We start from the raw sequence: 25,823 nt of genomic DNA on the forward strand, positions 1-25,823 counted from the left end.
CAAGGCTCTGGCATGGTGCTCCCAGTGGATCAGCAAAGGGCACAGCCCAGGGGGAGGGCACGATCCAACCCCAAGGAGATGCTGGAAGGTGCCAGTGAGAGGGAATTGAGTGTGCACAAGGGAAGGGAAGCACCTGAGCCTCCCCCTGTGAGGGTTTGACCCTCAGCATCCCTGCTCTGTGCTGGGCTGGGGAGCAGCAAACACAGCCTGGGCTGAGAGTGGGATGTTTCCATCCTTTCCCCAGCTGCCATCACTGCTTTGTGTCCCAAAGCTGGGGGGACGCCGTCCTGGGGTGTCCCAGGGACTCAGAGCTCAGCCCTGCAGAGCCCAGCCTGGCTGTCCCCAGAGCCACAAGCACAGACAAGGGGTTTCACTGATTTATTTCTCATTGCCTTCATTGCTCCTGCTCCTGGCAAACAGGAGGTGACAGCAGAGGGGAGCTCCTGGCAGCAGCCAGGGGGGTTTGGAAGGACTGACGTAAGGGGAAAGATTACAGGGGCTAAATCTGTAGGGTTTGACTCAGCAGCAGCTCAAAGGCTGAGTGTGTGTCAAGGGTCTGCAAGGATGTCACCCCTCACTCCAGGGACAGGCAGAGGCCTTAGGGATCCTCAGCTGAGCAATGACATGAGGTTGTAACTGCTATCAGCTTTCTTTTCATCTGGATCCTCTGCAAATCTGGGCATTTCTCACATCAACCAGAACCTGAGTCTGCATCCAAGCCTTGCCCAGTCCTCCAAGGAAGCAGGGTAGATATATCCCTGATTCCCCTGGGATCTCAGTGAAAATGCCACCAGCAATGCCACCACATGTTCTTGTGTCCCCATCCCACAGCGTGGGTCACCCTTGTGGGCCCCCAGCACCCTTTAAAGGCACAGGGAGGGGAGCAGCTTGCCCATGGCTAATGGCCATGTGCTGAGGGTTAGGGGGAACAGGGGCACAGTGGGGCAGGGGAATGATGGGGGCAACAGAGGAGCCACAGGGACACCCCACACAGGTGGCTCTGGCTTCTGCTGGGGACAGTGGCAGCACCACACCACGGTCCCCAGGGAATGGGGTCAAGCACAGAGGTTGTGGCAAGGCTTTGTCCCTCTCAGCCCTCCCAAAGGCAGATCCCAGCTCAGGGCTACACCCCCAGAGGGATCCCCAGCCCTAGAACATCCCCACCTTAGCCAGGCCCTGCTCCCATCACCCACATTAACCAGAATGCCTTTGCACAGAGGCATTCAGTGTTTATTCAGGCAAAAGTGTTTATTCAGAGTTAACACTTACAGACAAACAGGTATTACCCCTCTCCCCACATAACTTCATAGGATTATTTTAAATATAAATAAACATTTAGTGCTGGGAGCTTGACAGCTTCACCCACAGCAAAGTGCATGGTGGTGCAAGGTAGGAGATCAACCCTGTCCCTTTTCTTCCTGGGACCATCTTGCACCAGTTTCCAGAGTCCAAATCCAGCAGAGCAGCAGATGAACTCCATGAAAGTGCCAAGATCTGACAGTGTTGAGTCCCTCAGGGACTCATCCTTCAGTGCTGGAACTGAGCAGCCTCTACCCCAGGCCATCCTTGGTCCCAGAGCAGAGCCAGTGAGGGTCCTCTCCCCACCAGCCCCAAAGGAGAAAGAGTCCAGGAGAACAAGCTACAATTCCTTATTTCAGCATCATCCCTGCTGCTGATGCTGAAATAGTAGAACCTCCTCTTCTTCCTAGAGGAGCCCAGCAGAGGCAAAGCAGGGGCTCCCCAGCCTGGCGTCAGTGTTGGGGCAGGCAGGGGCACGGGGGCAAGCAGCACCATTCAGCAAGCCAACAACAGGGTGAGATGGTGGGATCTGGGGCCAGCAGAGTGCAGGGGGTCCCAAAGCCTCCCGTTGGTCCCCATGGCTGCTCCCAGGGAAGGTTTGTCCAGGGAACAGCTCCCTCTGCCCAGCCTGGGAAGGAGCAGCCTCCACCTCACTCTGCTCCCACACACGGACAATGCTCAGCCCATCCTGCGGGGACAGAGGGCACCCCCTGTGCCAGGGCTCCACAACCCACACGGGTGACATTTCTTAAAGATATCTGGTGCCACCAGGTGGTTGGGACACAAGTGTCCCCCAGGACCGGCCCCTAGGCAGGGGACAGACCACAGCAGGACAGCAGGATAGCACAAGGACGGTGCTTGGACCCACAGGCACAGGACACTTCTGCAGGCAGGGCAGCTCCTTCATCCCACCAGGTCCATCTCAGTCCTCCTCCAGCCCCACCGTGGGGCTCCTCCTCTACATTGCACACAGTGAAGGTCCCTCAGGACCCAGAGCAAGTCATAAATAGGGAACTACAGATCTACATGGCTACAGCACAGCTCAGGGTGGGGAGCCACGCTCCGGGTGGCAGCGGGTCACGGCTGGGGCCGGGCAGGGACGATCCTCCTCTTGGCACTGTAGAAGTCTGTAAGGAAGAAGGAAAGGGTTGGAAAGGGCAGGAAGAGGGAGGTGTCCCCAGGGAGGCACCCCGAGCCCAGCCCAGGGGGGTTTCACCCTGAAGCCCCCGTGCAAAGCTGCTGCAGAGCAGAGCTGTAAATCTGCATTGCCTCTGCTCTTTGTCTCTGCTGCAGCTCTACTCCAGGCCCTGACCATGGAGCACAGGCAGAAATTTCTCACTGTGAGGGAGGTGAGACACTGGCACAGGTTGCCCAGGGAGGTTCTGGGTGCCCCAACCCTGGAAGTGTTCAAAGCCAGGTTGGATAAAGGCTTTGAGCAACCTGGGCTAGTGGGAGGTGTTCCTGCCCATGGGACCTTGAAGATCTTTAAGGTCCATTCCAACCCCTTAATATCCTGTGATTCTATGACTGGGTCAGGCCATTGGAACTGAAGGTGATGAATTTGGGGGCATCTTCAGCACCAAGACCCACAGGTCCAACACCAGTCCCCAGCAGCCAATAGGCACCAGTTGGTGGCCTTGTACCCTTTGGAAGATGGGCTCTGCTTCCCTAGGAGACATCCAGGGAGGGTGGGACCCCTCCCCATGCCCAAGAGCCAGGCAGGGCTCTGGCACCCAAGCCCCCTCTGTGTGTCCCTGCCATGACAATGCCACCAAGCCCCCAAGTAGTGACACCAATCCCAGTGCTCACCTTTGATCGTGGTCTGCCCACGTTTCAAGCCCTGCAGGGAACCAGCCCTGCAAACCTTCGAGCTCTGCTGAGCCTCCTCGGGGCAAATCCTGCCAACACCACACTCCTTGGGGGGCACCCTGTGGGCCAGGGAGCTCCTGCTGTCACTGCTGATGACAGCCCTGACCAGGCTGTGAACCTCTTGGGGTGCCTGCTCAGCCACCAGCATCCTCTCCCACTTGAAGGGCCCTTCCAGGGGAGTCTCTGTCTCAAAGTTGAAGTTCCAGCGCTGCTGAGCTTCTTCCAGCTGCTGCTTCATCTTGTCCTCAAAGTCCTGCTGGAGCTGCTCGTGGTCCACGGGGCCAAAGAGGTTCCTGCAGGCTTTGCTGCTGCAGGGGCTCTGCCCAGCCCTGCTCTGGGACAGCGGCATCGTGGCGGCTGTGGGGAAAGCAGAGCGAGTTACAGTGAGAGGAGCAAACACAGGGCAAAGCAAGGCAGGACAAGCTGGGCTGGGTCTGCACTGAGGCAGCCCAGAGGGGACTGACACATCTGGATTCTGATTCTGGAGATTTTAGCAAAGGCTCGAGCAGGGCTGAGGTCAGACACAGCCCAGTGCGAGACAGGAGGTGGGGAAGGTGCAGATTCAACATTCCCTGCTCCCCCTCCAGCAGGCAAAGCCCTGCCAGGTCAGAGCATCCAGCACCTCACTGCTCCACCCACAACAGCCCTCGGGGTGCCAGCCTCAGAGCCACAGCTGGATGATGCTCCCCTGGTCCCCAGCCTGCTCATCCCCACCTCCACGCAGGCAAGGGCAAGTTGGCACACGGGCAAGTGAAGCAACAGGATGTTTTTCTGGCCAGTTTCTTCATCTCAAGAACTCAGACCCGGTTGTAAGGAAACCTTCAAGCAGCTGCAAGAACATGCCACAAGCTTGACCACTTTGTTAACCACCCTCCTTATCTGCAAGGAGCTGTTGGGTAACCAGAAACAAGACCTTGTTTGTTTTTTTTCAAATCGGTGCCAAAAGCCTTGACCTTCCCAGAAAGTGACAAAGCCTTTTCATCCGAGCAGAACTTCCCCTGACACACATGTGGGGATAATGGACCCCTCACTACACCCCACTTATGAGGAACCTCGACACAGAATCAGAATTGTTTAGGTTGGAAAACACCTACAAGATCATCGAGTCCAGCTGATAAGAGGCAGCACCGCTCTGGGATTTGAGTTTTCGGAGCTAAGGCTTGCCCTTACTGCAACAGCCACACTCATTAAATCAGCTTTAAAAAGGAAGATTCACAGCTCCCATTTCCCACCTAATCTGGGACTCTCAAAGCCAGGCCACAAAAGATCCTCCCAATCCCCAAACTTCTCCAAGAAGCGACTTCTCAGCCTCCTGCAGGGAAGATTTCTCCCCAAACTCAGCACCTGCAGCCCCTCTGGATTGCCAGGGCCACACTGTCTTCCCCACATTCCACCCTTGAAATGTGCAAGAAACAACTGAATGTAGAACCCAGAGCTCTGGTCTAGCTGACAGGGTGAGGATCAGTCAGATTTTGGACTCGAGGATCTTGGAGGTCTCTGCAAAAAGGTGAATTTTCCAGCCTTAAAGATTCAGTGATCCTATTACCAGGCATGTCACCAACCCAGTGTGCCAGCGGGGGGGGCTGGGGGGCCACATTCAGTCCCTTTGGTCACCCCCGTGGGCACCCCGGGCTCAGACCCAGCACCCCGAGTAAAAATAGCAATCCAGCTTCCTATCTCCGGGCAGTGCGAGCGCACAGACAGGGGTGACCTCACTGCCAGGCAAGTCCCAGCATGTCCAGGCAAGCCCGGGCAGGTGGTGGGAGAGGGGGACACGTTCTGTCATCATGGCCAGACACCCCCGGCCCTCCCCGCCCGCGTCACGAGCCCATGTCCCCATTCCCAGGTCACCGACGCCACTCAGGTGCCACCCTGGAGCCTCGAGATAACAGCCTGGCCCTGACTCACGGCTGCAGATTGCCAAAGCCACCAGCGAGGGAGGGACCGGCACCGGCGCCGGGTCATCGTCCCCTCCCATGGGGCTGGTGCCGCTTCCAGCGCCCTCTGCCCCGCCGCAGCCCCGAGCTCCCGGCACCGGAGCGAACCCCGGGACTGGGGCGAGGGAGCGGCAGGTGCACGGCCCCGTTAAACCCCGCCAGCCGAGCTGGGCGATGAGAGCAGCCCTGCGGACACCGAGCGGGGCTCCACAGCCGCCTGCGACAGCCAGGACCAGTCCCACCAGTTTGGGCAAGGCTGGGCGAGCAGGAGGGGCTGGGGGCACCCGCATCCGGGAGCGGCTGAAGCCGCTGCTCCGCGCGGTTCGTGACACCGATGGCTCCGGGGGGCTGGCACGGGGCTGGCCGGGACCCGCGGGATGCTCGGCGGTGGCGCCGCGCCCGCACCGTGCCCTGCGCCACACCCTGCACAGCACCGGGCACCGCACCCTGTACGACACCGGGCACCGCACCGCCGCCACCGGGGGGCGAGCGTGGCCCAGCCCGGGGGCTCCGGATCCCCGGGGGGCTCCGCACCGCCACCGCCACCCCCGGCACCGCCACCCCCGGCACCGCCAGCCCCGGGCACCGCCAGCCCCGGGCACCGCCAGCCCCGGGCACCGCCAGCCCCGGCATCGCCACCCCCGGGCACCGCCACCCTCAGCACCGTCACCCCGGCCCCGCTCTCTCCCAGCGCCGGGCACACGGCTCCAGGCGGAGCCGCCCCCGCTACGGCGTTTCCCCCGCTCCAGGCACCGGCGCTCCCCGGGGAAAGCGGCGCTCGCTCGCCCTCCTGCCCTCCTTCCCTCCCCGGGCAGCGCAGGAGCGGAGCCGCCCGGCCCGGCCGTGCCCAGCCCCGCCCGCACTCACCGCCGGCTCCGCGCGTCTGTCCGAGCTTGGCGCGTCCCCGCCTTTTAAGCGAGGACGGGGAGGAGCCGGGCCCGGCGTCGCCCGGGATTTCCCTCCCGCCCCGCCCCGGAGCGGCCCCGCTCTGCGTGTGCGTTCTCGCCCCCATCGCCCTTTCCTCTCCCCCGCTCTGCGTGTGCGTTCTCGCCCCCATCGCCCTTTCCTCTCCCCCTCTCTGCGTGTGCGTTCTCGCCCCCATCGCCCTTTCCTCTCCCCCGCTCTGCGTGTGCGTTCTCGCCCCCATCGCCCTTTCCTCTCCCATCCCGGCTCCCGGGAATGTGCGCGGTGCCAGGGGAGACCCGGCCATGCCAGGACCGTGGGCACCGGGACCCCCTTGCTAGGGACAGCGCGGAGCTGGGTTAGGGGATACCGGGACCCCCCTCCTTGGGGAGTGTTGGACGCCCCTGTAGCAGGAGATGGAGGGACCCCCACCAGGGGATAGGGGGAAGCCCTTCCTAGGTGGGTGCAGGGCCCCGGCATCAGGAGCCAGAGGGAAACCTTAGGCAGGAGATGAGATAAAGGAAACCCCAGCCAGGGGATACAGGGCTCTCCTCCCTGGGAGGTGCAGGCATCTCCCCCATCAGGGAACACAGGGACCCCTCCCCATGAGGAAATGCAGAGATTCCCTTCCTAAAGGGGTCAGGGGACAGGGAGATGCCCCTGAGGGATGCAGAGATCTCGTTGAGGGTACCAGGAGCTCCCTGCAGTGGATCCAGGTGCCACATTCCAGCCAGGACACACAGGAATTCACCCAGCTCCAAGAGGGTCTTGTCCTGCCCAGGCTGTCCCACCCACCTGGCACTGCAGGAAGGAGATTCAGGGGTTAAGGACGGGGTGGCTCAGCCCCTGGAGTGCCAACCTGAGAACCACACGGTGATGATCCTCCCCTGGGTGCCAACCTGAGAACCACACGGTGATCATTCTCCCCTGGGTGCCAACCTGAGAACCACACGGTGATGATCCTCCCCTGGGTGCCAACCTGAGAACCACACGGTGATGATCTTCCCCTGGGTGCCAACCTGAGAACCACACGGTGATGATCTTCCCCTGGGTGCCAACCTGAGAACCACACGGTGATGATCCTCCCCTGGGTGCCAACCTGAGAACCACACGGTGATGATCCTCCCCTGGGTGCCAACCTGAGAACCACACGGTGATGATCCTCCCCTGGGTGCCAACCTGAGAACCACATGGTGATGATCCTCCCCTGGCCCCCAGGCACTGCCCAACCCATCCCTGGCCTCTCCAACAGGATTGTCTCCCCCAGGTCTGGTTCTGCTCCACCAGCTGAGCCCCAGCACCCACCGTGGGTGGAAAAAAGTGTTTGGAGCAGGATCTGCTGCTCTGAGTCCTGCAGATGTCCAGGCAGGGATGAGGAGGAGGAACAAGTCTGTGCATGTCCTGCAGGAACCTGCAGCAAGGATTCGAGGGGATCTGTGGCTTAGCTGGAAAATGCATCCAAGGGAAGCTGTGAAGACAGGTCAGCTTCTGCTGGGGTTACTCTGTGGGCCTGGAGGGAGCTGCCCTGAGCCTGGCTGGTGGCTCCATCCCTGCCTGGCAGCCCGAGGAGGGAAGGGAAGCCCTCAGAGCCAGCCCAGCGGGGCACAGGGGCTCTGTCCTGCAGCCCTCTTATGGCTCAGGCACACAGAGACAAACACAACCTGCTCCCCTGGGCACAAAGAGGTGACAGCACAATTCCAAGTGACAAAAGCCTTGTTAAAGTGATCCCTTGGGAGTGCCTCAAAAGCCCCTGGAGTCATCAGGTACCGGAGTGCTGAGGAGGACCCTTGGTGTGCAGACCATTCCTGCTTTTTCCAGCTGGAACAGCAGCTTCCCCCTGGCCAGAGCAGCTAAAAAATGTGTTGGGGCATGTTCAGCTCCTGCCACGAGCTGCAGGAGTATTTCACAATCTCTTGTCCCTACTCTGCAGAGCTGTGCCAAGGCGCTGGAATCTGGTTCAGTGGCTGTGCAGTCCCCCAGAGAGGCAAGCTGGATGGACAGGAAAGGCGAAAAGAAGATGGGAAATGGGGAAATCACAATTCCAAGTGACAAGGTGACAGTGGAAAAAGTGTTTCAAGTGTTGAAAGTGTCAATCACTCGTCCACACTCTGCAGAGCTTTCCAAGTTCAGTGGTGCCTGCCTGATTCATGTGGCTGCCCTGTGGCTGCCTCCAGAGAAGCACAGTTGGATGGACAGGAAATGAGGATGAGGAAAGCTAAATTCATGTCACAGCGCTGAAAACCCAACCTGTAAAGATGCAGTCTGGACTTAAAGGCTCCAAAATTCATCCTTTCTGTTTGCAATAGGCAGGGAGAGGAGGGGGCAAGTTGGGACAGGGAAGTTGTCACTGGTTTTTCCACCTAGGAATGATTTCTGCTTCTGGGTGCAGGGAGCAGCCTTCAGAGCCTCATGCAGAGGAAGTTTGCAGATCATTTCCTTGCCAAGCTCCAGCCCTGCTCCAGCTGCAGGTGTGGGTTTGCTGCCTCTGGATGTGAGGGATGCAGTTGGCACCGCCCCAGCCTGGGCATCTCCTGGGTCAGTGCAGCTCCAGTGCTGCTCTGGGACTCTGGGTTGAAGCAGCATTTACCAGAGGATGCTCCCTGCTTTAAACACTTCCCTTTTTACCATAGAACCCTTCCCTCCTGCCCCCCAGTGCACAGAAGGAAATGGGACCATTTCCATTTCCACAAACCAGCAGCTTTTTGAAGTGGCAGAGGAAGGAGCTTGTGCAAACCAGAGTGGCCCCAGAGCCACTGGTGCAAGACTGAGGGATTCAAAAAGTGAGATAAACCAACCAGCCTGGCTGCTGGGAACATCCCAGTTACACCAGGGGTTCATCCCAGGACTAAAACAGCGAGAAAATCAATCAGATGTAGATTTTCCCTTAGGAAAGTAACTCTCAGTGATTTTTTGGTGAGGGTTCACTCCCCACACGCTGTGATGGGGGTCTGAGGAGGTTTCTGGCTCTTGCAAACTCCACTCTCGCTTCCCTTCCTGTGGGAGAGAGGAGCTCCAGCGACAAAGGGGGTAACTGGAAATGGGAAGTGGGAGAGGGATGGTGTCAGGGTCTGGCTCAGGAAGTCCATGAGTATGTCTGCAGTGGCATTACTAGAGAAAGAAAAAAGGGCTGGAGGGGTAAGAGGAAGAGTGATTAAGAAGGCGACACAGGAACTTTAAAAAAAAAAAAATAGAAAATCCCAAATGTGATTCATGGTGTTTGATCCCACAACACAGAGGAGGAGGAGGACGAAGGCAGACACAGGACTGGGGACCAGGATCAGCACTGAGGGCTGATGGGCTATTTCCTTCTCACCATTTATAGCCACAGCGTGGGATCTGTCACCTCCCCTGTCCCGGGCTCCCAAACCCCCACACGGGAGGAAGGTGTTGGTGGGAGAATCCGTGTTTATCATTTCCTTGAATAACCCGTCCCAATGCCTGGAAGCAAAAGGAATATATTAAATTACTGCATATTTCACAGCCTTCAAAGGAACCTCCTTCCCAGCACCGGGGGCACCCAAACACTGAGCAGCACCCTCGGGAGTGCTGAATTCCCAGGGGATCTCCCCAGGTGGGACCCGCAGGAGCCGAGGGGAGTGGAAGCCTGAGCAGACACGGAAGCAAACACATCACTCTGGGCAGGGAGAGCCGTGTGACTCAGCCCATCCTCACAGAGCCAGGGATCCGACAGGGAACGTGCCCGGGCACAGCGCCCCTGACAGGCTCGTCCCTGCCCCGTGTCCTCCTCTGACTCGGGAAGCAGCACCCCCAAAGCCAGGGGGACATGGGGACAGTTCCATCCTGGAGCAGGGAACAGCTTGGGTGGGATGGAGGGATTGGGGTGGGAATGCTCCAGCCTTGGAAAATGGGGAAATGTGGCTTGGTGGAGCTGTGTTCACACTGAGTAACACACTGAGGTCCACCCCGTGCTCATCAGGACTTCTAAAGGCACACAGATTCCTGTCTGGAAGGATTTTACACGGTTTGGAAATTTAGTGGTCAAAGGTCTTATGTGAAAAGGGTTTTTTAGGGTGGGGAAGTGATATTCCTGTTAGATCAACCGGCACAGAGGGGAAACAGCAAAGATTTGGGCAGATGAGCATCCCTCAGGTCTTTTGGGATGGAGATGGCAGAGATCAGGGCACACTTTTTTTATGTTTATCACACCTATTTCTCAAGGTGAGATAAACACAAACTCTGCAAAAAGGTGAATTTCTACCCAGAGAAACACCCTGAAAATGGGGGGAACTAACACAGGACCTCTGCCACAGCATGGACAGTGGGGAGATAGCACATGGGTTTGGGGTTCAGTCCTGCAGAACACCCATCCTACACCCCAATGTCCAGCCAGACTGTGTCCCACTCCATGGGGCACAGGGGTAATTTTTTTCCCCTCCTCAAACAGCTTTTATTTGCCAGAACATCCCAGGCAGGTGGAAATTACTCAACTCAGGACAGCAGATTGCCAGTGACAAAGTCCTGAGTATTCCAGCACTGAAAAGCCTCTTCAGCAAGATTCAAATCACCAAGAGTTTTTTCTCTGTGTTGTTTTTTTTTTTTTTGTTTTTTTTTTTTTTTTATTATCTCTGCTAACAAGCTTTTTTCTTTTAAGTGGGAAACGTGAAGGCTCTTAATGAAACCCTCACGCTCCAGCAGAAGTCTAAATGAGCCCAGTGTTCGGCTGGAGGGCGTTTGTATCCCAGCAAAGCCTGTTTTCCCATCAGCTCTTTGAAGTGCCCTATTAAGTGATTTTATACTAATAGGATTTTCCCAGGAAAGAAAGACAAGAATGACAAAACGCTGAATGCTTGATTAACTCTGCCCCTAAAAGAACTCGGATCGTGTTAATTGACTGTTCCCCTGCCATATCCAGCCCTTGTTTGCCCCATTTATGAAGGCATTTTGATGAGACACCAGACCCAGCAGAGTGGAAATAGAGTCCCACCAAGCACAAATAGGGGATGAGACAGTCCTAAAACAAGGCCTTTGCTTACTGGAAATATTCCTGGATGCGAGAGCCAGGCTATGAATCGGTCGCTTCATTCGGCCCCTCACTCATTTTCATCCAAGATTGTTTTTAGCCCCATTCACAGTCATTAACGTAATTGCTTCACTGACTTTCCATGAGCAGCTTGGAAGCTTTGTGGGGTTTTTTTGCTGGCAGCAAAGGCCTCATTGTTCAGAGCATGGCCGGGTGGCTGCAGTACCTGGCTCCAAACCCTGCACCAGGCTGTCCCTTTATTCCCCTGCTGCTCCACCTCAGTGCCCACGGCCTGGAGCACGGCAGGATGGGCAGACACCCACAGGAGAGGACAGAGACACCCACAGGAGGGGACACGGACACAGACACCCACAGGAGGGGACAGAGACACCCACAGGAGGGGACACGGACACAAACACCCACAGGAGGGGACAGAGACACCCACACGAGGGGACAGAGACACCCACAGGAGGGGACACATCACCCACAGGAGGGGACACAGACACCCACAGGAGAGGACACAGACACCCACAGGAGGGGACACAGACACCCACAGGAGGGGACAGAGACACCCACAGGAGGGGACACATCACCCACAGGAGGGGACACAGACACCCACAGGAGAGGACAGAGACACCCACAGGAGAGGACAGAGACACCCACAGGAGGGGACACAGACACCCACAGGAGGGGACACAGACACCCACTGGGAACCAGGGCTGAGCGGCTCCAGCCTCTTGCAGTGCTTCCTGCAGGGAATAAGCTCCATCCAAAATGCTCACTGGGGGTTATTTTGCACCCAGAAGCATCTCAGTGAGGGCAGGGGGAGGACAGCAGGACCTTACCCAGAAGGATAAGTGAGTGGGGCAGGGTTGCTCCTGTCCTGCAGCCCCTGGAAGCTGTCAATGGATGTCACTTCTTCCCAATGCACAGCACGTGTGGCACGGTGCTGCTGCTGAGGGGTTTGCTGCTCTCCAAGCCATGGATGGTTTGAAATCCATTGGGAGCTCGATCTGGCCCTGTACAGCCACGAGAAGGAGGTGAGGATGGAGAGCTCTGACTAAGAACTTACTCACGATGTCACCCCTGAACCAACTCTGATTCCATGGGCACCCTCTGCCTGGAGCACCCAGACACCAGGATGGGGCATCTCCACTCTCAAATGCTGAGAGTTTGGGGTTGTCCCACACAGACCTGGGCTCTGGGATGTGCACACTGACCTGCCTGCCCATCCTAACACCCACTGGCTCAGCGTGTGTCACCATCTCCTGGATCTCCAGTCTCACCTTGTGGGAATGCCCCAGTCCAGCACAGCCTCGTGATTCACTTGGTGCTGGGGGGCGAGGAGTGGGGCTGGGCGTGGGCACAGGGAGGGAAGGGGCAGAGCAGGGGCAGGCAGACCCTGAGCATGGCATGAAATGGATCTGCAGGAGGGCAGGACCAGGACTCAGACCCAGACAGACCCTGAACAGCATGAAATGGGAACTACAGGAGGGCAGGACCAGGACCCAGACCCCAGATGTCATGAAATGATATCTGTAGGAGGACAGGACCAGGACCCAGACCCACACAGATCCTGAACATGTCATGAAATGGGATCTGTAGGAAGGCAGGATCAGGACCCAGACCCAGACAGATCCTGAACAGCATGAAATGGGATCTGCAGGAGGACAGGACCAGGACACAGACAGACAGACAGACAGACCCAGAACATGTCATGAAATGGGATCTGCAGGAGGGCAGGACCAGACCCCAGACCCCAGACAGACCCTGAACATCATGAAATGGATCTGTAGGAGGGCAGGACCAGGACCCAGACCCCAGACAGACTCTAAGCAAGTCATGAAATGATACCTGTAGGAGGACAGGACCAGGACCCAGACAGACAGACAGACAGACCCTGAACATGTCATGGAATGGGATCTGCAGGAGGGCAGGACCAGGATCCAGACCCAGACAGATCCTGAACATGTCATGAAAGGGGATCTGCAGGAGGACAGGACCAGAATCTAGACACCAGGCAGACCCTGAACATGTCATGGAATGGGATCTGTAGGAGGGCACGACCAGACCCCAGACCCCAGACAGACAGACAGACAGACAGAGCCCTGCCTTGTGCAGTGACTTGTGCAGAGCCCAGAGCAGAGCAGAGGTAATGGGAGGGGACAGCTGAGATGGCAATAAAGGCAGGGGTGATGATATGGCAGCCACCACCTTGACACAGGGTAAGGGTCGATTGCACTTTTCCTCCTACCTGTCAGTCAGGCAGAGCAGGATTTCTGGGGATGGAGGAGCAGCTTTCACCCCACTGGCCCCCCAAGCTGGGCCATGGGGGTGCACATGCTTCACTCACCACAGGGGCTCTGCCCAGTTGCACAGAGATTAAAGTTGGGGAGTTCCAGGTGCCAAAATAAAATTTTCTCTTTCAGTTTCAGGGAAAAAAAATAAGGAAATTTGCTGAAACTTGGAGCTGTGGTCAGCAGTGCCACAGATGGAAACAGGGTTTAAAATGTTCTGTGCTTCACCCACCAGCAGCGATGCTGCACCAGAGCCCTTCCCACCTCTGCACAAACCTCTGCTTGGCAGAACACTGAGAGATTTATAGATTATCAATTGTAAATCCACAATGGGAGCAGGAGGGAGACAAAGAGAGGGGGATGTTGTAAAGTTGAAGTTCCCCTGCCCCTGTGCTGAGGCCACACCTTGAGAACTGTGTTCAGTTGTGGTCCCCTCATGGCAAGAAAGACATTGAGGGGCTGGAGTGTGTCCAGAAAACGGAACAGAGCTGGGGAAGGGTCTGAAGCACCAGGAGTGGCTGAGGGAGCTGGGAAAGGGGCTCAGCCTGGAGAAAAGGAGGCTCAGGGGGGGCCTTGTGGCTCTGCACAACTCCTGACAGGAGGGGACAGTTGGGGAGGGTTGGGCTTTGCTCCCAGGGAACAGGGATAGAATGAGAGGAAACAGCCTCAAGCTGCACCAGAAGTTTAGGTTGGATATTCACAAAAATTCCTTCACCAGAAGGGTTGTCAAGCACATGTGTCCACAGCAGTGGCAGAGTCACCACGCCTGGACACATTTCAAAAAAGGTATGGATGGGTTAGTGCTGGACCTGGCAGTGCTCGGGGGAACAGACAGACATGATGATCTTAGAGGGCTTTTCCAACCTAAATGATTTCATGTTTCTATGAAACAGGAAACACTGAAAATATCTCCAGATCAAAAAATACCCCATGGGTCCCTGTCAAACACTCCCTGCACAGGGGAACTCCTGACTCCAAACCTGGCGGAGTTTCATCCACGAGTTCCTGGGTGGCACGTGTCAGCCAGGCAGCTGCAAGGACAACCTGCCAGGAGTGGCAGCAAACCACACCTGGAGCTTATCTCCCCAGCTGGACAACCTCCTCCCACAAAGTTTATAGTACAAGTGCATGAAAAGCTGATCAATCCAGCACCAGGAAGAGCAGCACAAGGTGCAATAACACTGGTGTTGGGCAGAAATCCTTCCCTGCAATGAGGCAGAGGCCCTGGCACAGGGTGCCCAGAGAAGCTGTGGCTGCCCCAACCTTGGAAGTGTCCAAGGCCAGCTTGGATGGGGTTTGGAGCAACCTGGGCTAATGGAAGGTGTTCCAGGGAGTGGAACAAAATGAGTTTTAGGGTCCCTCCCAACCCAAACCATTCTGGGATTCTGACTGCAAACACTTTATATCAAACACTGACAGCAAACCCTCCGTCAGCAGGGAGGGCTGGGACAGCGCCGAGACTTCCTGCTGAATATTTTTGAATATTCATGTTCTGAGCAGCCTCTGCCCACGAGGAGATAATGGCTGTCTGACAGCTGGCAGGGGTGATGTTCCCAAGTGACAGCCTGAGTGACACAGTGCCCCACCCTGACACCCCTGCTGCACCCTGATAGCACAGTCCCCAAGGAGCCTGGGGCTGCCCAGGGCCTGTCACACACCTCGGGCTGCTCTGGGGGTGCCACCAGCCAGTGGCACATGACAACTTCTGTGTCACCCAGCAAAGTGCCCAAGAACAACAGTGTGAAGGCAGCAGGAGGAATCTCCTCACGGCCAGGGAGGTTGTGGAGTGGCACTGCTGGCCATGGTGACAGGATCCAGATGGGAGGGACATGTGCTTCCCTTTTCCAGCTGTGGTCACTCCCACAGAAAATCTGACTAAAATGACTTAGAGGAGCGAGCAGAAACACCACCCGAATCAATGTGAAGATTTGTTCAACTCCAAGTTATGTCAGCCACTAAATTATTAAATAATAGCCACATGAATCACTTGGGAACGAACATAGTGTTCCTCTTGCATGTCTATTTTATATTTGTCTGGATCCCGTGTTTATTTTAGTCCCCAGCCGTGTTTGTTTGAAAGGCATTAACAGAGGAACTCGTGGCCGTGCCCCAGTGAAACTGCAGAAACAAAAGAGCAACCCCAGGCAGTGATGGGCTTGGAGGAAACCAGAACACTTCTCATGTCAGAGCCTGGGACAAGGCTTCAGCTCTGGCAAGCTCCTGACTAATTGCAAACATGACCAAGCAAAAATTTGCTTTATTCTGCCAGTTTCTGTCAGGCTGAGGGGTGAAGCTGAGGCATTCCAGCAGCAGGGCAGTGGGAGCTGCCTCTTTAGGGCAGGTACAGCAAGTGCCATGGCCCTGTGCAGGAGCTAAGGTCAAACCAGAGACTGGAATTGCACTCCTGCCCTTCAGCCTTTTGTTTGCAAAAGGGGCTGATGCTCCAGTTTTTTTCTCTTGTTTTTAACTTGTTTTAACTCTGCACTACAACAGCAACAGAGTAGGTTGATCGGTGGGGGGAACTGCAGCTCAGGTTTTGGGACTGTATTTCTAGGACAGTATTTGAGCAGGGATACAGAGACAGGGATTAAATCCAGCACAAATGTTTGTCCAACATTCAGCCACTTTGAGGATCTGTCTATCCAGAGACAAGGAGGCAGCCCATGGTGATGACATCATGGCAAATGAAAGTAAAACTGGAAACTGAAAAATGGTGATAAGAGCAGTAAAAAGCTGCAGAATTGTTCAGGGACTGCTGGGGGGGGAATGGTGGGACTCAATGGTAGAGGGCTTTTCTATGATTTTATTAATAAACACAAAACCCTGAAAACATCTATAGGTCAAAAAATCCTTCCAGCACTGGGTTCTGCTGCCAGACCCCACCAAAGCAGGAGAGGGTCAGAACTACAAGGTATAACTTGTGCCAGGCTGCTGCAGAAGATCCATGGGCACTGGGTGGTGTCTCTGGTTTCAAAAAGAAGGAAAGGCAAAGGCAGAGGATGAAATCCATCAGTAACACATTGCAGTTCCAGCTGTGGCTGGAGGACAGAAGAGCAAAGCTCCAGAACCAGACTGGCTTTGGAGGATGAGGGGGATAAAAACAGCACACCTGTTTGTCCAAGAGGAAAAAAGCTCTTTTTTCATAGAGCAATGTTTGGTCTGGACTTCTGCAGCTCTGTTCTGCTCTCAGAGGGGAAGCAAATCAATTTAATAGAGGAGAAACTGCCAGGCTGCACCTCTGGACAGGGATTTGGCAATTCTTCCCAAGGCTCAGCTTTGAAATCAACAGTGGGAATGCTCCATACTGGCTCCCTTCAGCTTTTTGAACAGGGTCAGGATAAGGTATCCTAAAACCTGATGAATTTTAGTGGAACAGACAAAAACTAATCTATTTTTCAAGGGATTTTTTTCCTTGTTTTTCTACCATTATCTGTCAGCCCTCCTTTTTTCCAGTTTTTGTCCTAACTAGCATTATGTATATGAACATATGTCATCCTGCACATGGAGCAGGCTAACCAGCAGCACTGTCAGTGCTTGGGATGATCCCAACTCCTCACACCCAAGCATAACCCTGTCTGAAGGCCAGTGGAACAAATCCCAACAAAAGAAAGAAAGGAGAGGTTAAGGATGTCCTAAACTGCAAGGCACATTCTTAACATGATCTTTGGTCATAAACAAAGAGCAGCATGTACATAAAAAGAAAAAAACAAGATCCTCTTCTTTGCAAACCCATTTGCACACAATGCTCTCCCCAGGGAAAGTGTATAAAATAATTGGGATGTGCTCAGGCACTGCTGAGGATCTCTGAGTATTAACCCCAGGATGCTTCTGCCTGAAGCAGGGGCAGTTAAACCTCTCCCCAAATTAGAAACACTGTGTAAAGCATGACTGTCAGCACCATGAAACCAGGCCCTGAAACAATTTGGAAGGTGTCAGGCAGCAGCAATTGCTCCATCACTCCAAGGGTCTCCAGAGCAGGGCTGTGGCTGAGGTTCTGCCAAGGAGCCTTGGATAGTGAGCGTCCCTCTGTCCTACCCTGGCAGGGACAGACTGCTTGGTGATTCTTCCTGGTGTCAGAATCTTCGGGGAAAGGCAAGGGATGTCCCCAGCCTCAGAACACCAACACTTCCTTGTACATTTAATTTGAGAGCAAACTTTTTAAACACAACACTCCCAGGCTGGTCACTCCCTCAGACAGGAAGGAGATGCCTGAAATCCACAAATGTGCTGGTACATCAAAAATAGCTCATTACCTACACCCTGTGGGAAGGGCTGTCCACTCAGTGTTTATTTATATTTATAAATTTCCCATCTTTCTCTAGAAGCTGTTTGTTGTGTTCCCCTTCAAACCTCCACCCAATTACATAAAACCAGCACACTTCTGATCTAAGGAGCAACTTCTTCATTCAGCTGGGGAGTAAAATAGTCAGAAAGCTGAAACTGAAACACTTCCTCAAGAGTGTTGCGTATGAAAACCACAACCTGCTTCCCACTGTCTCTGGCACTTCAGATTTCTCCCCCTGCAGCAGCTGAACTGAAGGCTCCTTGCTCCCCCAGGTAACCACAGGAAGAGTGTCTGTGCCGGCAGAGGCACCACAAGCTGTGACCCTTCTGCACATCTGACACTGCCAGAGGCACGGAGGGGAAGGGAACGGAACAGAGCAGGGCCGCGGGCAGCCCCCGGGCCCGGCCCGGAGCTGGGCTGGGGCATCCCGAGAGCGAACAGGCCCCGGGCCGGAGCCGCGCTGACCTCTGCCGGGCACCGGCGGCACTGCACGGCCCGAGCCAGCTCCACCCGCTGTTCTCACCCTCCGCAACAGCCGGCTCGGGCCTGGGCATTCCCAGCTCAGCGCTGAATCCCGCTCCAGGGGTCTAAGTGCCTCTTGCAGCACCTGCGGCCACCCTGCGTTTCTGGGACAAGTGGGACACACAGCAACTTGCAGTCTTTAATTCATCAACAGAACCTCAGAGGGGTTGGAAGAGACCTTCAAGACCCAGCCCAACAAAGACTAAGTCACTAAAAAAATAAATCAATCCAGACACAGCTCAGCAGCACCAGCACATCCTTCCCTTATGCTTCACTGTCTCCCTTTCGCTGCCTGGAAACAACCAAGCAAAGGAAACTCCACCTCTGTCACAGACATCTTTTATGAAAAATCCTTTCCTTAGGATTTTTCCTCCTGAGAAGCTGAGAGGCCTCAGGAACAAAATGTAAACAATGGTTATCTGCTGCTGTGGAATGCAACAGGTACATCTGGGATTGGTCTCATGGGGTTGTTTCTAATTAATGGCCAATCACAGCTGGCTCAGACTCTGTCCAAGCCACAAGCCTTTATCATTCCTTCTTTTTCTATTCTTAGCTAGCCTTGTGGTGAAATCTTTTCTTCTATTCTTTTAGTACCTTTTAATGTAATATATATCAGAAAATTATAAATCAAGCCTGCTGAAACATGGAGTCAGATCCTCATCTCCTCCCTCATCCTAAAACCCCTGTGAACACAGTCACACACCACCAGTGTTTGTCATGATGGATTTATCTAAACCACACAACTGAAGCAATGGAGCAATCTGAGATTCAGGTGCAAGGGAGCCCTTGGGCACTGTGGCAGCTCCAGCTGCTCTCCAGCCATGCCACATTTCTACAGGAAGGGAATCTTCAGGGTAAGTTTTGGTTTCCAGACTGAGATGGGATGAATATCTGAACTGCTGTTCCCAACCCGCAGCTGGCATACAAAGCTCAAGGTGAACCTTTGCATCTCCAGTTTGGTTTTCCAAGGAATCACTACAGGGCTCCCTGTCAGGCAAGGATTCAGGTGGCATTGGCTACTGAGCACCCCAGCTGGAGCTGTAAAACAGGATTAGATTGCCATGGTGGAGTGAGACTGCACCTCACCACGGACAGGTGAGCAGGTACAGCTGTGTTGGACACTTCACAGCTGTGTTACAGCCAGGTGAGGGGACTGTCACAGTCAGGGAAGAGTTAAATACTGAACAACGAGTTGTAACCAAAACTTTAATCCCAAGGATCTCACAAAAGACATTTTACAAGTGACATGAAAATTCTTGTACAGTAAAGAAATGTTTAATAACTAATGTTTACAATGTACCATTAGACATAACACATCCACTCCAGGTGTCAGATCTGCTGTGGATTTGGTCTATTCAGAGCTTCTGGAATACATGGTTAATCAAAAATCAACTAATTAAGGGACTCTACTCACACCAAGTACAAAATTAACTGACACTATAGCTACAAAGTTTTATTTAATGGAATTTAAAGCAGCTCAGTCAGAACTGGAGCTGGATAAAGCTGCAGCCCCCAAGCCTTACCCTCCCCCTGCCTCAATACTCTCTTTCCCAGACATGGGCTATGGAGCACCCGTGTCCTGCTCTGCTCCTGGCCTGATCCCACAAGGAACACTCCATCCCTGCACACCTCCTTGAGCTGAGCCCCTGCCACCCCCAGCCCAGCTCTCCGAGCTACACAACACAGACCATCTGCCATTCCACACACACACACACACACTCCCCATGTCTAATGGTACATTGGAAAACCATTAATATTACAAATCATAGGATCTGCTCAGAACCATATACAGATTCACATCTTTACATTTGCCACCTGTTACAAGATACAAGGAACAAAGCAAGTTCAACAGCTAAAACATTTTAAAAATGCACCAAGCTTTATGAAGTCTCAAAACAAAATGTTCTGTACATACTCCTGGCCTCGGATCTCATGACTTCCTGTACACAGCTCCTTCCCACAGTTCTATTTCCTCTCATTTGACCTGGAGCGACTGAAGAACAGACAGGTAAGGTTAGGATCAGGTGTCAGGAAGAGATTTTTCCTTTAAGCCCCCCAGCCACAATCACCAGGTGATATTTAAGCATTTTAAAAATATCTTTAATAAAACTGAGTATTGTGTTAAAGTGAAGAATCTCCTGACATTAGAGGTGATTCTCCACCAAGGCACAAAGTTATTTTCACATTTACTTTGAACCACAAACATTGAAGGCTCTCCTTACCTGCGAGACCTGGAGAAGGAGCGAGAGGGCTTGTGGTTCCTCTCCCGTGAGAGTGATCTCTCTCTTCTTCTGTCTCTGGAGAGGGACCTGGCACAGATCACAACACCATCAGAACAAAGCTTCATCAGGCAAGGAGGCTCCCTGAGGAGCTTCCCTTCAGGAGTGAAAATGTCTAACTGTTCAAGCAGGGAAAACCTGTTACTGATGCTGCTATTAACCTTTTCTAGAGGGAAGAATAATCAGCCTGAGCCAACACCTTATAATGGGCTGTAAACAGGCACGCAGTACTTTGTAGAATATTTTTTTGTGTGTGGGTTTTGTTGTTTGTTTTTCTTTTTTTTTTTTTTTTCAGAATCCCACTCAAATCACATTCTGATTTATGCCTGGACTCAATCTTAACTGTCTTTTCCCACCTCAGGGCTCGATCCTATGCTCACATTATCTGCGAGAGAGTAGCACATGAACATTTAAACTTCAGGGGAAAGCAACAGAAGATACCAGGCAGCTACAGAAAGGAAATTACTTCTGTTCTCAGTATCCTTCCACTGCTATCCCTGGAATCTCAAACAGCTCAGTAATTCGAGGCAAGCAATATGACAGAAACCAATCTGTTTCTCTTTTACCAAACTACTGACTGTGCACAGCCCACACGTGGAGCTGTTTTGGGCTGTTCTTTTCCAACCCCCCAGGCTGGAGGAGTCCATGGGGTAGGGGAGGGATCCGTACCTGCTGCGGCTCCGGGAGAAGCTTCTCCTTCGCGGTGATCTAGAACCAGAAAAGCAAATGTGAGGCACTTGATCCATTCTTTGAGCTTTAATGGGCTGAGGCATTTCCCAACTTGTCAAACTCACTGTTGGGCCCAGGGAACGTGCCAAGAATAACTGGCATCCATCATCCAGTAAAAGGCATGGAAAGATTAGGCAGTAAAACCAAGCTCAGTGTGAACAGCACGTTTCCAACCACGAATTCACTTAACTAAGAACGCGTCAGAGCAGAGTTGTCCAATGCAACACTTTCCATTTCAACTAAATACACTGCCCAGAACACCACACCAAAGTCCCACAGGTGGTTCCAAAAAAAAAAAAAAATAGCACAGAGCAAATGTTTTGGAACCCATGCAAGCCAAAAAGGTCCATAACAAGACATAAAGAGATATCAAGTGGAAAAAAAAAAGTGAAAATGCGCTCAGTGTCAATATTGATAATGCCATTAAGTGCTACATTAGAACTGCATATTTGTGATTGTCATTTTTTAATGCCATAGAGTGTGTTTAGACTATTTTCTTATAAAAAAAATAAAAAATTAAAAAATATAACCTTAGCTCGGCCCAGTTCATCCCAAAAAGTAATTGTTTTAAGTTTTGAAAACTGTTAGTAAAACCATTTAAAGGTGATAGGATTTTTCTGGCAAGGAAAAGCTACATTTGTTAGAGCCTTATTAAAAATTTCATTTGGCATCTCACATGCAAATATCCTGGTTTTTACATTAATCACAGTGTAAGAGCTTCCATATCACCCTTAAAAGTTTTCTCAAGCAACATATGTACGTTACCACTCAATTATTATGCACAGCCAGCCTTTGATTGAGAAAAGTAATTACTTATAAGCCGCTTACTCCTTATTTTAACCAGCAGTAAACTGTATAAGCAGGAAAAACTTACAAGTCTTTGGTTTCAACAAGCTAGAAATGGTGAGGTGAGGCTGCCGGACTGACTGCCAAGAAGAATTTGCTGAAAAGGTTTTGCCAGATGTTGCGTTGTATTTAGTTGGTTGGCGAAGGGGGTGTTGTGGATTTTTCCTGCTTTTTTGTTAGCCGAAGGCTGCTGCTGTAGTTGTTGTGAAGACATTTGGTAAATAAACAGCTGAGCTGATTGGCCGGGAATGTGTGGGCGGTCGAGGTGGCTGCTGCCGATTTGGTTAAGGTTGGAGAGAAGGCTGAGAGAAAACAGCATGCTCGGGAACCAAAGGGCGGTGCAACCTGACGACTGGCCATGCCTGGGTCATGTGAAACGACACCAGCCAAGCTGCATGGGGCGCGCTGGTCACATGACGCTGAAAGGGCTAGTTGGCTGGCTAATGCAGACTCAGAGGGTGGTGAGAAGAGACATGATGGTGACTCTGTAACGGGTTCATTTTTATTAATAGATGGACCAAAAAAGCATAAAAAAAATGAAAAACAAGCCATCAGTACAACCATCTATTAGCTAACAAATACTCCTAATGTGTTATTTTTTTTTTTTTTTTTCAACAGCAAAAGGGTAAGCTTGAAACCCTGGCTTGGGAGGACTTCACTCACCTGCCACAGGTAAATTCAGTCCTGTAAAAACCACGGTGCACACTTAAACTGCCAGACAAACTAGTCTGGGTCCAAGAACGTGCCAGTTCCCAAAAATCCTGCTATATGCTAGAGCTGGGTTTGCAAACCTCAAGTGACAGGATCGTCACAGGATGCTTTATTTCCAAGCTAACACTAAAGTGTCAAGATTCCAGATGTTTAGAGCAACTGTTACTCAATCTATTATTAAACAGCTGCCTGCTTGGGAAGTATTTAAGTTCTGCAAACAAAGTGGAAAAACCCATTGGTATGGAAATGCTATACTGCTGTATGTCATGTTTTGCCAATATGGAGTAAAGGAAAGGAACAGCCTAAGTTGAAGTATGGGGAAGAAAGGCAAAGTGTGACTAGAAGATGAGCAGGTTTTAAGAGGAAGGAGGATAAGCCCAGGACAGAGGGCACTGACTACCAACTGCACAGTCACCTATGGACAAAAGCCAACAACATTCAACACAACTCAAGTTCACCTCGATTTTGTGGGGGGGTTGGTTTGGGTTTTTTTTTTTTTTCTTTTAGCATCTGTCACTTCCGAATCATGATCAGATAGATGAATGCCATCCATCAACATGCCTTTAACAAGCCTGCTCCTAGGATGCTAGGTGGTAACTGTGCCAAGGGCTCTAGGAGTGTGCTGTGCCCAGGTACCTGCGCCGAGGAGGGGGACTCCTCCTGCGATAGTCATCCCGAGGGCGCCGGCCCCACGACGGAGGGGGGCCGCGGTTCCGACTGCGCTTCTCCCCGTTGGAGAGCTCCACGCGGACACGACAGCCACACAGCGTTCTGGGGAGAGAGGGAACTGGTCAGCACTGCCAGGAATAAAGCATACACAATCCACAAGGTGGATAAACAATGCAAAATGTTCTGTCATCAAAGCACAGTGCCCAGAGTCAGCTCCAGCACTTCCCTTCCCTGCAAGTGTCCAAGGCCAGGCTTGGAGCAGCCCAGGCTCTCCAGTGGAAGGTGTCCCTGCCCACAGCAGAGGGTGGAACCGGATGGGCTTCCAGCCCAAACCATTCTGGGATTCTTTGGCAGACAAAAGGATTGGCTGCTTCTCAAAACTGCTGTGCCAGTAAAGCAGGCAGGGAAAGAGCAAAGGAGAGTCTCCACAATCAGTTTTACCTCTTTGTAGTAACACCATCTGCAATTTAACATGCACAAAGAGATGCAAATAATTCCTAACTTGGGAGATCAACAGTGAAATGCAAAATTAAAGATTACAATGCTACTCATGAATGAGAGCAGGGATAGATGGGATAGTGGGAAGGAATTCTTCCCTATGAGGGTGGGGAGGCCCTAGCACAGGGTGTCCCTGGATCCCTGGAAGTGCCCAAGGCCAGGCTGGACAGGGCTTGGAGCAGCCTGTGATGGTGGAAGGCATTCCTGCCCATGGGGAGGGTGGGACTGGATGAGCTTGGAGGTTCCTTCCAGCCCAAACCATTCTGGGATTCTACTGCTGCACCATAAGAACATCCTTATAGTACCATACAAAACAGTACATAAGAAATGCATCAAGACTTCAGTCTTTCAGTTTAAGTTCCACAATTTAAAACTGCATCACTCCTACAATGTCCCATATTTTGACCAGCCAAGCCAAGCACACTTTACCTTCCATCTAGCTCTCTGACTGCATCAGCTGCATCTCGGGGATCTTCAAACTCCACAAAGGCAAACCCAGGAGGATTTCTCGCCACCCATACACTGCGCAGTGGTCCATAGTAGCCAAAAGCTCGCTCTAATTCTGTTTTGTTGCCATTGTTTCCAAGGTTACCCACATAGACCTTGCAGTCCAGCGGACAAGAGTCACGATGCATTGCTAGGGCAAGAAAAAAAGAAGTTCACATATATTTAACACTGCTCATGTGCTTGTTCACTTCCAAGGGAAGTCGCTCTATTGGCTACTTCCCCCTGAAACTTCAGCAGTAATGCATTGTGATGGAGACATTGTTTGGAAGGGGCGAGTGGGGTGAGAGAAAACTTAAAACCCAACAAAACAGCTGCTATGGCATACTGAGACTAAAATTCACTATTTCGAGGAATTTCGTTTACTTTTACTGTTTAGATTTGCAGGGGGAGGTCCCTGCGCCTCTCTTCCTGCTTAGCGCGGGGGGGTCTGCAGAGGGCGCTGCGCGGGGGAGGCTCCATTGTTCCCGGATCGGGATTAGGATCAGGGCGATCCGCGCACGAACGGGAGTGGGCAGCGCCATCTCCCGCCGTGGCCTGCGGGCAATGCCCGGGGACTCGCTCCGGAGCTGCTCCTCGGCACGCCGTGAGGGACCAGCGCTGCTGCTGGCGGACGGACCGCGGCCCCACCGCCCCCGCGGCACTTCCCACCCCGCCTGGCCTCGCACCCCGCGGGGAACAGGCCGAGAACGGGCTCCTCCCGGCAACCCGCCACCTCCCCACCCGGTTCCGCTCAGGGCCGCGGTAGCCGCCGCCCCAGGCCCGGCGTTACAAAATGGCGGCTGCTCTTTGTTTGGCGCCGCCGCCGCTTCCATCCGCCCTGCCGGGCACCAAGACCGCGGCTGCCGCCTCCCCCCCGCCCTCCGGGGTGAAGATCCTCACCGGTGCTTAGAGGGAGGGCGCGCGAAGGGAGCCCGCGCTAAACTCAGCCGACTCGACCCTCAGCGAGACCCCAGCTCCGCTTTTCCTCACTGGACAAAATGGCGGCTAGCAACGACCCCGCCCGCGTTTATATAAGGCCAGTCCTCTCCCACGTGATGCCAGGCGACAGCGAATCAGAGGGCGCCGTTGAGCTGATTGACAGGCGGCGTCACGGCGCGCGCGCGCGCGGGCGGACTCTTGGCGGCAATGGCGGGAGCGCTGAGGGGGCCCCGCCCGGGCCCTGGAATCAGGAGCGGTAACAGCGTTATAACTGCCGGTTTTCCGGCTAACATAAAAATAAAGTTTTATTTCCTTGTGTCTCTGGACGGATGAGGTCCCTCCAGGTAGAGTTTACACCTCTGAGCGCTTCAATTCTCTCAGACCCATTTCTTTCCCTGAGCTTTAAATACATGTGTTGAGCAAATTGCTTTAAGTCAGAGTTTTTGGTAAATTTTACGTCTGGGCTTTGCTTACTGAGGCACAAAGGACGGAACTGATTTTTTTTTTTCTTTGTACTAGAGAAAACGAGAGGATTTGAACAGAGGAGTTTCAGGTACAGATATGCAGTGCTGT

The 25,823-nt window shown here is 53.2% G+C and overlaps 2 protein-coding genes across 2 annotated transcripts; both read right to left on the reverse strand.

Moving 5' to 3' along the window:
• Window positions 1–1,229: 1,229 nt before the first annotated feature.
• Window positions 1,230–6,036, reverse strand: CDKN1A (cyclin dependent kinase inhibitor 1A). The gene is made up of 3 exons (XM_059488129.1): window positions 5,973–6,036; window positions 3,109–3,525; window positions 1,230–2,426 (listed from the first exon to the last, which is right to left on the reverse strand). Exons 2-3 carry the CDS (start codon window positions 3,515–3,517, stop codon window positions 2,377–2,379), a joined length of 459 nt encoding a protein of 152 aa, XP_059344112.1. The 5' UTR covers window positions 3,518–3,525; window positions 5,973–6,036; the 3' UTR covers window positions 1,230–2,376.
• A 13,249-nt stretch (window positions 6,037–19,285) lies between these two features.
• SRSF3 (serine and arginine rich splicing factor 3) lies at window positions 19,286–25,328 on the reverse strand. Its single transcript, XM_059487994.1, has 6 exons — window positions 25,212–25,328; window positions 24,255–24,462; window positions 23,295–23,429; window positions 21,042–21,080; window positions 20,316–20,402; window positions 19,286–20,086 (listed from the first exon to the last, which is right to left on the reverse strand). Exons 2-6 carry the CDS (start codon window positions 24,458–24,460, stop codon window positions 20,059–20,061), a joined length of 495 nt encoding a protein of 164 aa, XP_059343977.1. The 5' UTR covers window positions 24,461–24,462; window positions 25,212–25,328; the 3' UTR covers window positions 19,286–20,058.
• Window positions 25,329–25,823: the final 495 nt, after the last annotated feature.

Source organism: Ammospiza nelsoni, chromosome 23 (genome assembly GCF_027579445.1).
Source record: "Ammospiza nelsoni isolate bAmmNel1 chromosome 23, bAmmNel1.pri, whole genome shotgun sequence".
Taxonomy (NCBI): Eukaryota; Metazoa; Chordata; class Aves; order Passeriformes; family Passerellidae; genus Ammospiza; species Ammospiza nelsoni.